This window comes from Sinocyclocheilus rhinocerous, unplaced genomic scaffold, assembly GCF_001515625.1.
Source record: "Sinocyclocheilus rhinocerous isolate Xijiao unplaced genomic scaffold, SAMN03320098_v1.1 scaffold5890, whole genome shotgun sequence".
In the NCBI taxonomy this organism is placed as follows: Eukaryota; Metazoa; Chordata; class Actinopteri; order Cypriniformes; family Cyprinidae; genus Sinocyclocheilus; species Sinocyclocheilus rhinocerous.
In genome coordinates, this window is record NW_015642844.1 from 36,924 (window position 1) to 49,241 (window position 12,318).

At 43.7% G+C, this 12,318-nt stretch overlaps 1 protein-coding gene across 1 annotated transcript in view; it reads right to left on the bottom strand.

Moving 5' to 3' along the window:
* The window catches only part of LOC107756856 (nebulin), a 27,328-nt gene that overhangs the window by 7,142 nt on the left and 7,868 nt on the right, over positions 1-12,318 (bottom strand). Inside the window, exons 12-28 of the mRNA XM_016574164.1 lie at positions 12,018-12,125; positions 11,639-11,749; positions 11,445-11,555; positions 11,262-11,372; positions 10,271-10,381; positions 10,059-10,169; positions 9,264-9,365; positions 9,038-9,148; positions 8,833-8,937; positions 8,649-8,759; positions 5,208-5,318; positions 4,996-5,106; positions 4,704-4,805; positions 4,480-4,590; positions 780-890; positions 441-551; positions 181-285 (exon numbers count right to left, since the gene is read on the bottom strand). Coding sequence (XP_016429650.1) covers positions 181-285; positions 441-551; positions 780-890; positions 4,480-4,590; positions 4,704-4,805; positions 4,996-5,106; positions 5,208-5,318; positions 8,649-8,759; positions 8,833-8,937; positions 9,038-9,148; positions 9,264-9,365; positions 10,059-10,169; positions 10,271-10,381; positions 11,262-11,372; positions 11,445-11,555; positions 11,639-11,749; positions 12,018-12,125 — 1,854 coding nt within the window. The remainder of the gene's footprint in view (positions 1-180; positions 286-440; positions 552-779; positions 891-4,479; positions 4,591-4,703; positions 4,806-4,995; positions 5,107-5,207; positions 5,319-8,648; positions 8,760-8,832; positions 8,938-9,037; positions 9,149-9,263; positions 9,366-10,058; positions 10,170-10,270; positions 10,382-11,261; positions 11,373-11,444; positions 11,556-11,638; positions 11,750-12,017; positions 12,126-12,318) is intronic.

Below are 12,318 nucleotides of genomic sequence, written 5' to 3' on the forward strand. Positions count from 1 at the left end.
ACACACACACACACACACTCATATACACTCACACTCATACACACACATACACTCACTCACTCATACACACACACACACACACACACACTCAATGACGAGGCCATTGTTTATGATCCCACGATCACACATACTGACGGATGATCAACACTCATGAATAACACATCACATGATCTCACTCACGTCACTCTGCTGTTTGGACACTTCTTTAGCGAACACCGTCTCAATGGTCTGTGGCATCTGAGCGTACAGACACACCTGAGCGTCCAGAGAGTCTCTATAGCTCTTCTGCACAGAACAGAAAACAGCAGCGTCAGCACAGCACTGATTCACAGAACTGATTCAGAGTACTGATTGAAACACTATCAAACACTATGAGTGTGTGTGTGTGTGTGTTGTGTGTGAGCGTGTGTGTGTGAGTGTGTGTGTGTGTGTAAGTGTACCTGACTGTAGAGTTGTGTCAGCTCTCGGGCGTGTTGTGTTTCACTGGTTTCGGGCAGATGGACATACAGGCACTTCTGCAGCTCCTTCTTTCCATCCTCCTTATATTTATTCTACATTCACACATCATTTACATATCATTAATATTCAAGTGGCTCATTAAAACACCTTTGGACAGCACTAGGTCACTGTTCAACTCTAACGTGAGGCTTTAAAAGCCCGTTCACACCAAGAATGATAACTATAACTATCACTTTTTAATAAAATATAGTTTAATTACAGTTATCTTCATAGTTTTTGCAAGCCCGAAGCAGAAGAATATGAGAATCCCTGATGATCACCTCACTGATGAGCGGCGTCAGCTCCTTCACGAACTGTGTGTGCAGCGTCTCGGGCAGCTGAGAGTACAGACAGTGAGACAGATCCTCCTGCGTCTCTCTCCGGTACTGATTCTACAACACACACGAACATCACACCATCAACATCACACACACACACAGATAGAGTCACATACACACACACACACACACACAGAGACAGAGTCACACACACACATACACACACACACACACAGAGACAGAGACAGAGTCACACACACACACACACACACACACACACACACACACACAGAGACAGAGTCACACACACACATACACACACACACACACAGAGACAGAGTCACACACACACACACACACACACAGGGGTGTGGGAACATGTTTTAGGTTGGGGGTGCTGTACGCGCGGGGGGCTATTTACACTTAGTGAAAATAGCAGTATTTTTTAGTGATGTATGCTATTTACATTAAGTGCAAATAGCTATAGATTCTATTTATACTATGTTAAAATAGCAGGATATCCTGCTAATTACTTATTGCAAATAGTGGCAATTATCTGCACCTCAGCATTGTAATACATTATAAAACAGTATGCAATAATAACTTATTGAGTGTAAATTTTAATTATAATTCAAATTATTGAATGGATGCCACCTTATTGGGACAAAAGCCCTCCCTACACCTACCCTAACCCTACCTGACTTTTTGATTATTTCCTTCATTTTCATTAAAAATAAATGCTTTTCTGATGTGATTTGAAATTTGAAAAGGGAGAAAAAAAGTTCACCAAAAGGCAGATTCGAACCCGGGTCAATCGTGTCAAAAGTAGTAGGCTATGACACACGCTTTATCATCTACGACACTGAATCTGATGATTGATGACCGTCTTTTGTAATGTTGACTAGTCCAATCACACGTTGGTAGGTGGAATCAGTGTAAATAGCCTCTGCCAACAAGATTTTTTTTTTTTTTATTCCCAACAGTTAAACAGTTGCCCACAGAAAAAAACAGGGGGTGCTGCAGCACCCTCAGCACCCCCACTTCCCGCGCCTATGCACACACATCAATCACAAACACACAGAGTCACACACACACACGTACATCACTCTGAAGCTCCGCCATCTGTTTGGCAAACTGTGTTTCCTGTGTTTGCGGCATCTGAGAGTAAATACTGCTGCTGTTCTCCTGAATACCGCTCCGCTTGTACTTATTCTGAGAGGAAACAATCAGAGTCAACATATGAAACGATTCACTGAGTGAAGATATGAAACAATTTACTGGAAAAATATATGAAACGATTTAGTGAGTCAGAATGTGAAATGATTCACTGACTCAAGATTTGAAATTATTTGCTCAGTCAGAAAATTAAAGGTTTCACTCAGAATTTGAAATGATTTGGTCAAAACATGAGTGGATGGGATGTGACACACAAACACACACCTCGCTCAGGAGTTCAGAGATGTTTTTGGCGTGCTGAGTCTCAGTCGTCTCTGGCAGAAGAGCGTACAGACTGGCAGAAGCCTCTTTCTTCGCCTCCTCCTTGTATTTCGTCTGAAATCAAAGCAAATGTTAATTTCCATGTGTGTTTATCCTGACACACGTGTCCCGTGGCTCATATAACAGCGGTTCTTCCACCTGACTCAGGAGGTCCGTGGCGTCTTTGGCGTGTTGAGTCTCCAGAGTCTCCGGCAGCAGTGAATACAGAGCGCCTGACGCCTGCTTCCTTCCTGCCTCTTTATATTTACTCTGAAAGCACACAAACACACAGTCACTCATGGGTACTCTGGTTTCACTCCACATCTGATGGGTTAATGTTCTCATAATGCACTCTACGAGCATGTGAATGGCCTCTCTAAGGGCTGTGAATCATTTTAATTAAATGAAATACATAAGACTCAAATGAATCAAAATGACATACAGTGTCTTTAGGTTTACATGATCTGTTTGACATGTTTAGAAACATGAACACAGGGTTAAAAGTGACCTTGAGTCAGTCATTAACTGTGAGTGGGTGAGTGAGTGAGTGAGTGTGTGAGTGAGTGTGTGTGTGTGAGAGTGTTTTGATTCATGTGAGTCGTTTGCTCACGTCGCTCTGCAGTTCGGTCACTGTTCGGACAAACTGTGTCTCTGGAGTCTCGGGCAGCTGAGAATACAGGCAGCTGGAGACGCTCCTCCTGCCGTCCTCTCTGTATTTATTCTGGAAAACAGATTTCCGCATGCGTTTACTGAGACTGACTGTACTGATCATGATGATTGAGTGATCGTGTGTGTCGTTACATCGCTCTGCAGCTCCGAGACTCTGGCAGCGAGCTGAGTCTGCGGCGTCTGCGGCAGCTGAGAGTAAACACTGCACGACTGCAGTCTCTTCCCTTCTTTATATCTGACCTGTGGAGGAGAAACAGACGCTGAGTGACTGAATCCGCTCTGAATCTGAAGCACATGCAGACGCTGGGACGCACCTCGCTCTGGATCTGTGTGGCGTCTCTGGCGTGTTGCGTGTCTTTGGTTTCTGGGAGCGTGTGATACAGAGACGTGCTGCTCTCCTTCTTACCAGACTCTCTATATTTGCTCTGAAACATCAATATGTGACTGATTTAACCACACTGACACTATCAGATGAGAACTAGAACTGCTGCTCATAGAGCTGCTCATAACTGATGAATTTTACAACATTAACACTTATCTTCCTGTTTATTACTGTGAAGCTGCTTTGACGATCTGTATTGTAAAAAGCGCTGTAGAAATAAATGTGACTGATGAATAATTTCGGGATGATCAAATATCATCATGTGTTTGTGTTGAATATTGTTCTCTGCACTAAAGCACAGATCGTCCGAGCGAACGGTGAGTCACGAGTGGAGCTCTGGGACGAGCGGCTAACTATAGCCACACTTATCAGCTCAGAGATACAGCAGCGTTTGAGACGCAGCCCACAGAATAAAGCTACTGACACAACAGTATTTTTCTGTGTTTTTGTCCAGTGAAAACAGTTTTGATGACGCTCTCCCAAGTGAATACATTTTAAAATGCCGTGTTCATGTTTTAACTGTGAAAATGGGGTTAATTTTAAAACATTGACGCATGTTTAGTCATATAATGCAGTCATGCAATCAACTTAACCTGAAACAAACAAAATGTCGTTATGCCTACTATCCACTTTCAAAGTGTTGTAATATGAAGAATGTACAAAATATTCTTGACATCTCCACAAAGATGACAGAAAATGTGCTTGTAATTGCTGTCCGATTGTGTTTTATACCCAACACAGAATCTGGACACCAGCGTGTGGTGGGATACTCTGTTTTGTCTGTTCTCTCAGTGAGCTTCTGTGTGGATTTATGAGAGCACAGTGAGGCGATTTAAGAGTCTGCAGATGTTTCAGTGTGTGGACGAGCAACGCCTGAAAACACGGGTTTGGACGGAGAGCGTTTTCAGATGTGTCTGGATGAATGTGGACGGATGATCACCTCACTGATGAGCGGCGTCAGCTCCTTCACGAACTGTGTGTGCAGCGTCTCGGGCAGCTTGAGCTTTTCAAGTCTTCTGGTCAAACTGTATTTTTTCATATCACAATATACAGAGCAGAAAAAAAAAGTGCAATAACGTGCAGCTCTAGCTCAGAATCACACCTGACAAAAACGACTGGAAATGAGCAAATGAACACGATTAACGACTACTAATCAGTGAACGCAGTGACGTTTACCTGGCTCTGGAGTTCACTCTGCTGTTTGGCGAACTGCGTCTCCGGCGTCTCGGGCAGATGTGAGTACAGACAGGACGACACGTCTCTCTTCCCCTCCTCTTTATATCTGACCTGCAGAGTTAAAATAACCTCTTGATAACCCACTGACCCACACACACCGCTAACTGACCGCTCACGTGACCACAGGAACCATGTTAATCCTTCAGATGCTGTGTGAGCCGTACCTTGCTGCAGACATCTGTCAGCTCTCTGGCCAGTCGAGTCTCTGGCGTCTCTGGCAGACGCGAGTAAAGAGACGAGGAGTTCACCTTCTCTTTATACTTCACCTGAAACCACAGACAGACAGTTCACTAACTCAACCATCACTAGTACTACAGCCCATGCTGATCACAGCTGCAGCACTGAGTGACATGAATGATTCCTCACATCATGTGTGCTGTTGAGGAGAGTGTGCTGATGCTTTACTGATCAGACGCATAGTTAAACTGATGATGATGATGATGAAGAAGCAGTTACCTCACTCTGGATGTGAGCGGCGTCTCGAGCGTGTTGAGTCTCAGGAGTCTCTGAGAGCTGATGGTACAGAGATCTGCTCATCTGCTGCTTACTGGCCTCCTTATACTTCACCTGAGCACACACACACACACACACACACACACACACATCAGATCAGATTGTATGTGACGTCACTATCAGCACACGTGTGTGTGTGGCGTGTTCATCCTCACGTCGCTCTGGAGTTCAGTCACTGTCTTCATGAACTGCATCTCTGGAGTCTCTGCCATCTGAGAATAAACACTGGAGCTCATGAGCTTCTGTCCTTCAGTCTTGTACTGAACCTGAAACACATCAGCACACGTTCATGAGTCACCATACTAATCAACACTGACCAGCATCTTATTGGCAGATATTTATTCTTGTTTTAACCCTATAAAGATATCATTATTGTATCATATTTGATGCAATAATCAAAACTTTGCTGTTAATCATGTCTCACTCAATCTCCTCATGTCTTCTGTCGTCTGATTGAGAGTTTAGAGTTTTTTATCCAGTAAAAGCTCTTTTAGTGTAACTGTACAAACGTCCAGCTTCAGCTCGAGCTTCTCGTGTGTTTTTCTGTCAAATCTGTACTGATTTTTATCAAGTAAACGTAATATTTACTATTACTATTAATATTATAACTAGTAATATTTCCAGATGAACACTTACTGGACTGAAGCAGCTCAGCTTTACTTGATTCTCCATCAATCATGTTTTAGAGTCTCAAATCTGATCCTCAGGATCTTTTGAGGAGCGTTTGTTTCCAGAAGCTTTACTTTCACTGTTCCTCAGCGGAGGAATGATCTTCACAAGCCTCCAGAACATCTCACATCTTCTGAGGAGCCTTTATTTCTTCAGCTCTCAATCACTGCATTATATGTTTGGAGCATTTCAATCTCCTCATGTTCATTTGTGTTCATGTGTGTTCAGGTATGTTCATGTGTGTTCATTTGTGTTCATGTGTGTTCATTTGTGTTCATGTGTGTTCAGGTATGATCAGGTGTGTTCATGTGTGTTCAGGTATGATCAGGTGTGTTCATGTGTGTTCAGGTATGATCAGGTGTGTTCATGTGTGTTCAGGTATGATCAGGTGTGTTCATGTGTGTTCAGGTATGATCAGGTGTGTTCATGTGTGTTCAGGTATGATCAGGTGTGTTCATGTGTGTTCAGGTATGATCAGGTGTGTTCATGTGTGTTCAGGTATGATCAGGTGTGTTCATGTGTGTTCAGGTATGATCAGGTGTGTTCATGTGTGTTCAGGTATGATCAGGTGTGTTCATGTGTGTTCAGGTATGATCAGGTGTGTTCATGTGTGTTCAGGTATGATCAGGTGTGTTCATGTGTGTTCAGGTATGATCAGGTGTGTTCATGTGTGTTCAGGTATGATCAGGTGTGTTCATGTGTGTTCAGGTATGATCAGGTGTGTTCATGTGTGTTCAGGTATGATCAGGTGTGTTCATGTGTGTTCAGGTATGATCAGGTGTGTTCATGTGTGTTCAGGTATGATCAGGTGTGTTCATGTGTGTTCAGGTATGATCAGGTGTGTTCATGTGTGTTCAGGTATGATCAGGTGTGTTCATGTGTGTTCAGGTATGATCAGGTGTGTTCATGTGTGTTCAGGTATGATCAGGTGTGTTCATGTGTGTTCAGGTATGATCAGGTGTGTTCATGTGTGTTCAGGTATGATCAGGTGTGTTCATGTGTGTTCAGGTATGATCAGGTGTGTTCATGTGTGTTCAGGTATGATCAGGTGTGTTCATGTGTGTTCAGGTATGATCAGGTGTGTTCATGTGTGTTCAGGTATGATCAGGTGTGTTCATGTGTGTTCAGGTATGATCAGGTGTGTTCATGTGTGTTCAGGTATGATCAGGTGTGTTCATGTGTGTTCAGGTATGATCAGGTGTGTTCATGTGTGTTCAGGTATGATCAGGTGTGTTCATGTGTGTTCAGGTATGATCAGGTGTGTTCATGTGTGTTCAGGTATGATCAGGTGTGTTCATGTGTGTTCAGGTATGATCAGGTGTGTTCATGTGTGTTCAGGTATGATCAGGTGTGTTCATGTGTGTTCAGGTATGATCAGGTGTGTTCATGTGTGTTCAGGTATGATCAGGTGTGTTCATGTGTGTTCAGGTATGATCAGGTGTGTTCATGTGTGTTCAGGTATGATCAGGTGTGTTCATGTGTGTTCAGGTATGATCAGGTGTGTTCATGTGTGTTCAGGTATGATCAGGTGTGTTCATGTGTGTTCAGGTATGATCAGGTGTGTTCATGTGTGTTCAGGTATGATCAGGTGTGTTCATGTGTGTTCAGGTATGATCAGGTGTGTTCATGTGTGTTCAGGTATGATCAGGTGTGTTCATGTGTGTTCAGGTATGATCAGGTGTGTTCATGTGTGTTCAGGTATGATCAGGTGTGTTCATGTGTGTTCAGGTATGATCAGGTGTGTTCATGTGTGTTCAGGTATGATCAGGTGTGTTCATGTGTGTTCAGGTATGATCAGGTGTGTTCATGTGTGTTCAGGTATGATCAGGTGTGTTCATGTGTGTTCAGGTATGATCAGGTGTGTTCATGTGTGTTCAGGTATGATCAGGTGTGTTCATGTGTGTTCAGGTATGATCAGGTGTGTTCATGTGTGTTCAGGTATGATCAGGTGTGTTCATGTGTGTTCAGGTATGATCAGGTGTGTTCATGTGTGTTCAGGTATGATCAGGTGTGTTCATGTGTGTTCAGGTATGATCAGGTGTGTTCATGTGTGTTCAGGTATGATCAGGTGTGTTCATGTGTGTTCAGGTATGATCAGGTGTGTTCATGTGTGTTCAGGTATGATCAGGTGTGTTCATGTGTGTTCAGGTATGATCAGGTGTGTTCATGTGTGTTCAGGTATGATCAGGTGTGTTCATGTGTGTTCAGGTATGATCAGGTGTGTTCATGTGTGTTCAGGTATGATCAGGTGTGTTCATGTGTGTTCAGGTATGATCAGGTGTGTTCATGTGTGTTCAGGTATGATCAGGTGTGTTCATGTGTGTTCAGGTATGATCAGGTGTGTTCATGTGTGTTCAGGTATGATCAGGTGTGTTCATGTGTGTTCAGGTATGATCAGGTGTGTTCATGTGTGTTCAGGTATGATCAGGTGTGTTCATGTGTGTTCAGGTATGATCAGGTGTGTTCATGTGTGTTCAGGTATGATCAGGTGTGTTCATGTGTGTTCAGGTATGATCAGGTGTGTTCATGTGTGTTCAGGTATGATCAGGTGTGTTCATGTGTGTTCAGGTATGATCAGGTGTGTTCATGTGTGTTCAGGTATGATCAGGTGTGTTCATGTGTGTTCAGGTATGATCAGGTGTGTTCATGTGTGTTCAGGTATGATCAGGTGTGTTCATGTGTGTTCAGGTATGATCAGGTGTGTTCATGTGTGTTCAGGTATGATCAGGTGTGTTCATGTGTGTTCAGGTATGATCAGGTGTGTTCATGTGTGTTCAGGTATGATCAGGTGTGTTCATGTGTGTTCAGGTATGATCAGGTGTGTTCATGTGTGTTCAGGTATGATCAGGTGTGTTCATGTGTGTTCAGGTATGATCAGGTGTGTTCATGTGTGTTCAGGTGTGTTCAGGTGTGTTCATGTGCGTTACCTGACTCTGCAGTGCGGTGAGATCTCGGAGCCGCTGGATCTCTGCGGTGTCGCTCATCTGCGAGTACAGCGGTGAGGACAGATACTTCTTCACGGCCTCTTTATACTTCAGCTGAGGGAAACACACCTGCGGTCAGTGTGATGCTCATGAGTGCGTGTGAATCTGCTGTCAGTGCCGTACATACCTCACTGCACAGCTCTCCGGCGCGTTTGGCGTGTTCCGTGTTCTGAGTCTCGGGCAGACAGGCGTAAAGAGATGCATCTGTTTTGTTCTTCTCTTTATATTTAACCTACATACACAGTCATGTGTAAATACACACGCTTCCTCATCACACATGCTGAGCTCCTGTCATTCACAAAGTGTGTCTGTCCGTGATGCGACACACATACGTGACTCTGCTGCTCGTAGGCGTCTTTAGCGTGTTCGGTCTGGAGCGTCTGCGGCATCAGGCTGTACAGATTGCTCTCCGCTTCCTTCTTACCCTCCTGCTTGTACTGAAGCTGAAAACAGAAGCTGCTTTACACCCAAAGAAACAGACTGAACTTATATAGACTCTAAAGTGTACTTTAGTAATATCAGTAATAGTGTGGCATCAGTGCAGTACACGCGTGTTACCTCACTCTGGACGTCGCTCATGTGTTTGGCGAACTCTGTGTCTGCGGTCTGCGGCAGGAGTGAATACAGACTGACCTGATCATTCTTCTGCTTATATCTGACCTGAGAACAGCAGCAGGAGCACACAATAATCAGTATTTAAACATGAGCCGGATGTAAATGAGAACTGATTCAGTCAAACGCTCCATTAAAGGCCATATTTGTCACCTTAAATTGATTTTCAGGGGCAGTTTTACACTTATAAGGGCAACTGACCAACGCTGCAAAAAGTATACATCATCTTCAACGTCAAATTATTACATTTAATCAATACATTCAATTAGACGCTATAGGCTGTTACCAGTCACATGAGATCATCCAGATTCATTCAGAAATCAAACAGCTGTTTTACTCGCACACACATGACAGTTCTGCTGGGTTTGTTTGGAATGGTTTTCATTTGTGAAATAGAGCAAAAACAGACTTCAGGGAAAGCAGCACTCTTACTCGTGTGAAGTTGCTTAACTACGTGATATGATATAAATATAAAACAAAAAATCATAGAGGGAAATTTTTTGCATCCATTATCTTGAATTTGGGGGCTTTTTAAAAATTAATTTCAGTTGCATTTTTTCTCTAAGCCCTCGTTAATCTCTGAGCCTGATTCATATTCTGTAAAACACTGATGAACATCAGCCGTCACTGCTGTCTGTACTGCGATCAGCTGACGACACACATCAGTTTTAAGGAGTAAAAACAGCACAAACAGAACCCACGGCTCACATCTAGTGCCCTATATAGTGAAGATGTGCTCACGTCGCTCTGTGCGTCTGCGATCTCTCTGGCCGTCTGCGTCTGCAGCGTCTCTGGCAGTCGAGTGAATAATGGACTGGACAAACTCAGTCTTCCGTCCTCTCTGTACTTCACCTGAACATATAAAACATGACGACCTCGAGCTCTTCTGCTGTGAGACTGTGAGTTTGTAACGTGCAGAAATCACACAGTGTTTGAACACGAGGCCGCTGTACCTCACTGATGATGTCGGTGGCGTGTTTAGCGTGTTGCGTGTCCAGCGTCTCTGGCAGTGTGGCGTACAGCGAGTCGCTCACCCGCTGCTTCCCAGACGCCTTATATTTCACCTGAATGAAACACACAGACACACCGCAGCTCATTCGCTGATGAGAGACACATCAAACACTGAAACACAACACGCTTGATCAGGAACGCTCTGAAGAGTCTCACGAGAAACTCCCAGATGAACTGGCGACCCTGACCAATGTTTGGTCTCATAATAAGAAAACGCAGGTGTTTCAGTCAGAGATTCACAAATGTTTTTCATCAGCCGAATCCCTCTGAGCTCAAATATTTACTTGTAGTCTCCCTGGGATTTTAGGTTATTAATTCAGTAATTTAACAACACAATCTCATGTTCACGGTTCTCTGATGTCGATTAATGCGCACATGAAATGCAACTAAACTAATAAAATATTTAGTCTTTTTTACTAAGTGTTTTATTTTGATTGCTTTTTTAGTTTTTAAGTTTACTTTTAAAAGACGGATAGTTCCAATCCTTGATTCTGATTGGCTGAGCCACGTTCGAAGCTGTTGTAAATGACTCTACAAAGTAACATACACCTTTGTTTACGTTTGTCTGTTGCTCGGCAACCACTTTGTTGCAACCACAACTGTTTCTGAGGAGCTACATTGTTTGGTGGAAGAACACTGTTTTTATTAATATCATTACACTTTATTTGCTCTGTTTTATTCTGTGAAACCGTACTACGTATATGGAATAACCGTTTTATAAAAGCAATAAGCCCAGTGAAGCCGTGGTTTACAGTGAATTTATAACAGTTAAGGGGTATATATTATAACTCTGCTTCACGTCGTACCTAACAACGCTGTTATAAATTCACTGTAAACCACAGCTTCACGGGGCTTATTGCTTTAGTCTATGATTTTATATTTTGATTGCTTTTATTGTAAAATAACTGACTCTAATAGTACATGTTCGCTCACCTCGCTCTGCAGGTCAGACACTGATTTGATGAACTGTGTCTCTGGAGTGTCGGGCAGCTGAGAGTAAACGCTGGACGAGAGGCTCCTCTGGCCCTTCTCACGGTACTCTTTCTGAAACACACATGGAGATGGAGTCACGCGTGACGCACGTCACATCAGCATCATGAATGAAATGAGTCACACCTCACTGAGCACGTGCGAGATCTGCTGAATGAACTTCATCTCTGCCGAGTCTGGAACCGCAGTGAAGGAGGAACCCGAGAAATCGCCCTTCCTGATGCCTTTATAGGCCACCTGAGTGCAGATGATCAGATGAAGGTCAGGCGCTGCGGTCAGACGCGTGTGAGGAGGCGTGACGCGAGCGTGTGCAGCGTTACCTCACTCTGGATGTGAGCGGCGTCTCGAGCGTGTTGAGTCTCTGGAGTCTCTGGGAGCTGATGGTACAGAGATCTGCTCATCTGCTGCTTACTGGCCTCCTTATACTTCACCTGAGGTCAACATGATTCACAATCCTGACGATCTGAGCTCGGAGATGGTTGCTAGGGTGTTCGGGATGGTTGCTAGGGCTAGGTAAGTGGTTGCTATGGTGTTGTTAAGGAGTGGTGTTCTGGATGGTCTCTAGGGTGTTTCTAGAGTTGTGTTTCAGAGTGGTTGCTATGGTGTTGTTAAGGGGTTGCTATGGTGATCAGGGAGAGAGTGACTGATATATTGTTGCTCTGACGAGTCTCAGTGAGTTCACACGCGTGTGTGTCGTACGTCACTCTGTAACTCCGCGGCGTGTTTGGCGTACTGCGTGTCCAGCGTCTCGGGCATGAGCGAGTACAGATTACTGGAGTTTTCCTTCACGTCAGCTTTATACTTCAGCTGAAACACACAAACACACGTGAAGAGGAAAACACTTAACATGAAGTCACAAAACATAAAGAAGATTCCAGATCAGTGCTTCTCAACTAGGGGCCGTCGGATGACATAAAATTATTTATATATATATATATATATATATATATATATGTGCGTGACCCTGGACCACAAAACCAGTCATAAGGGTCAATTTTTT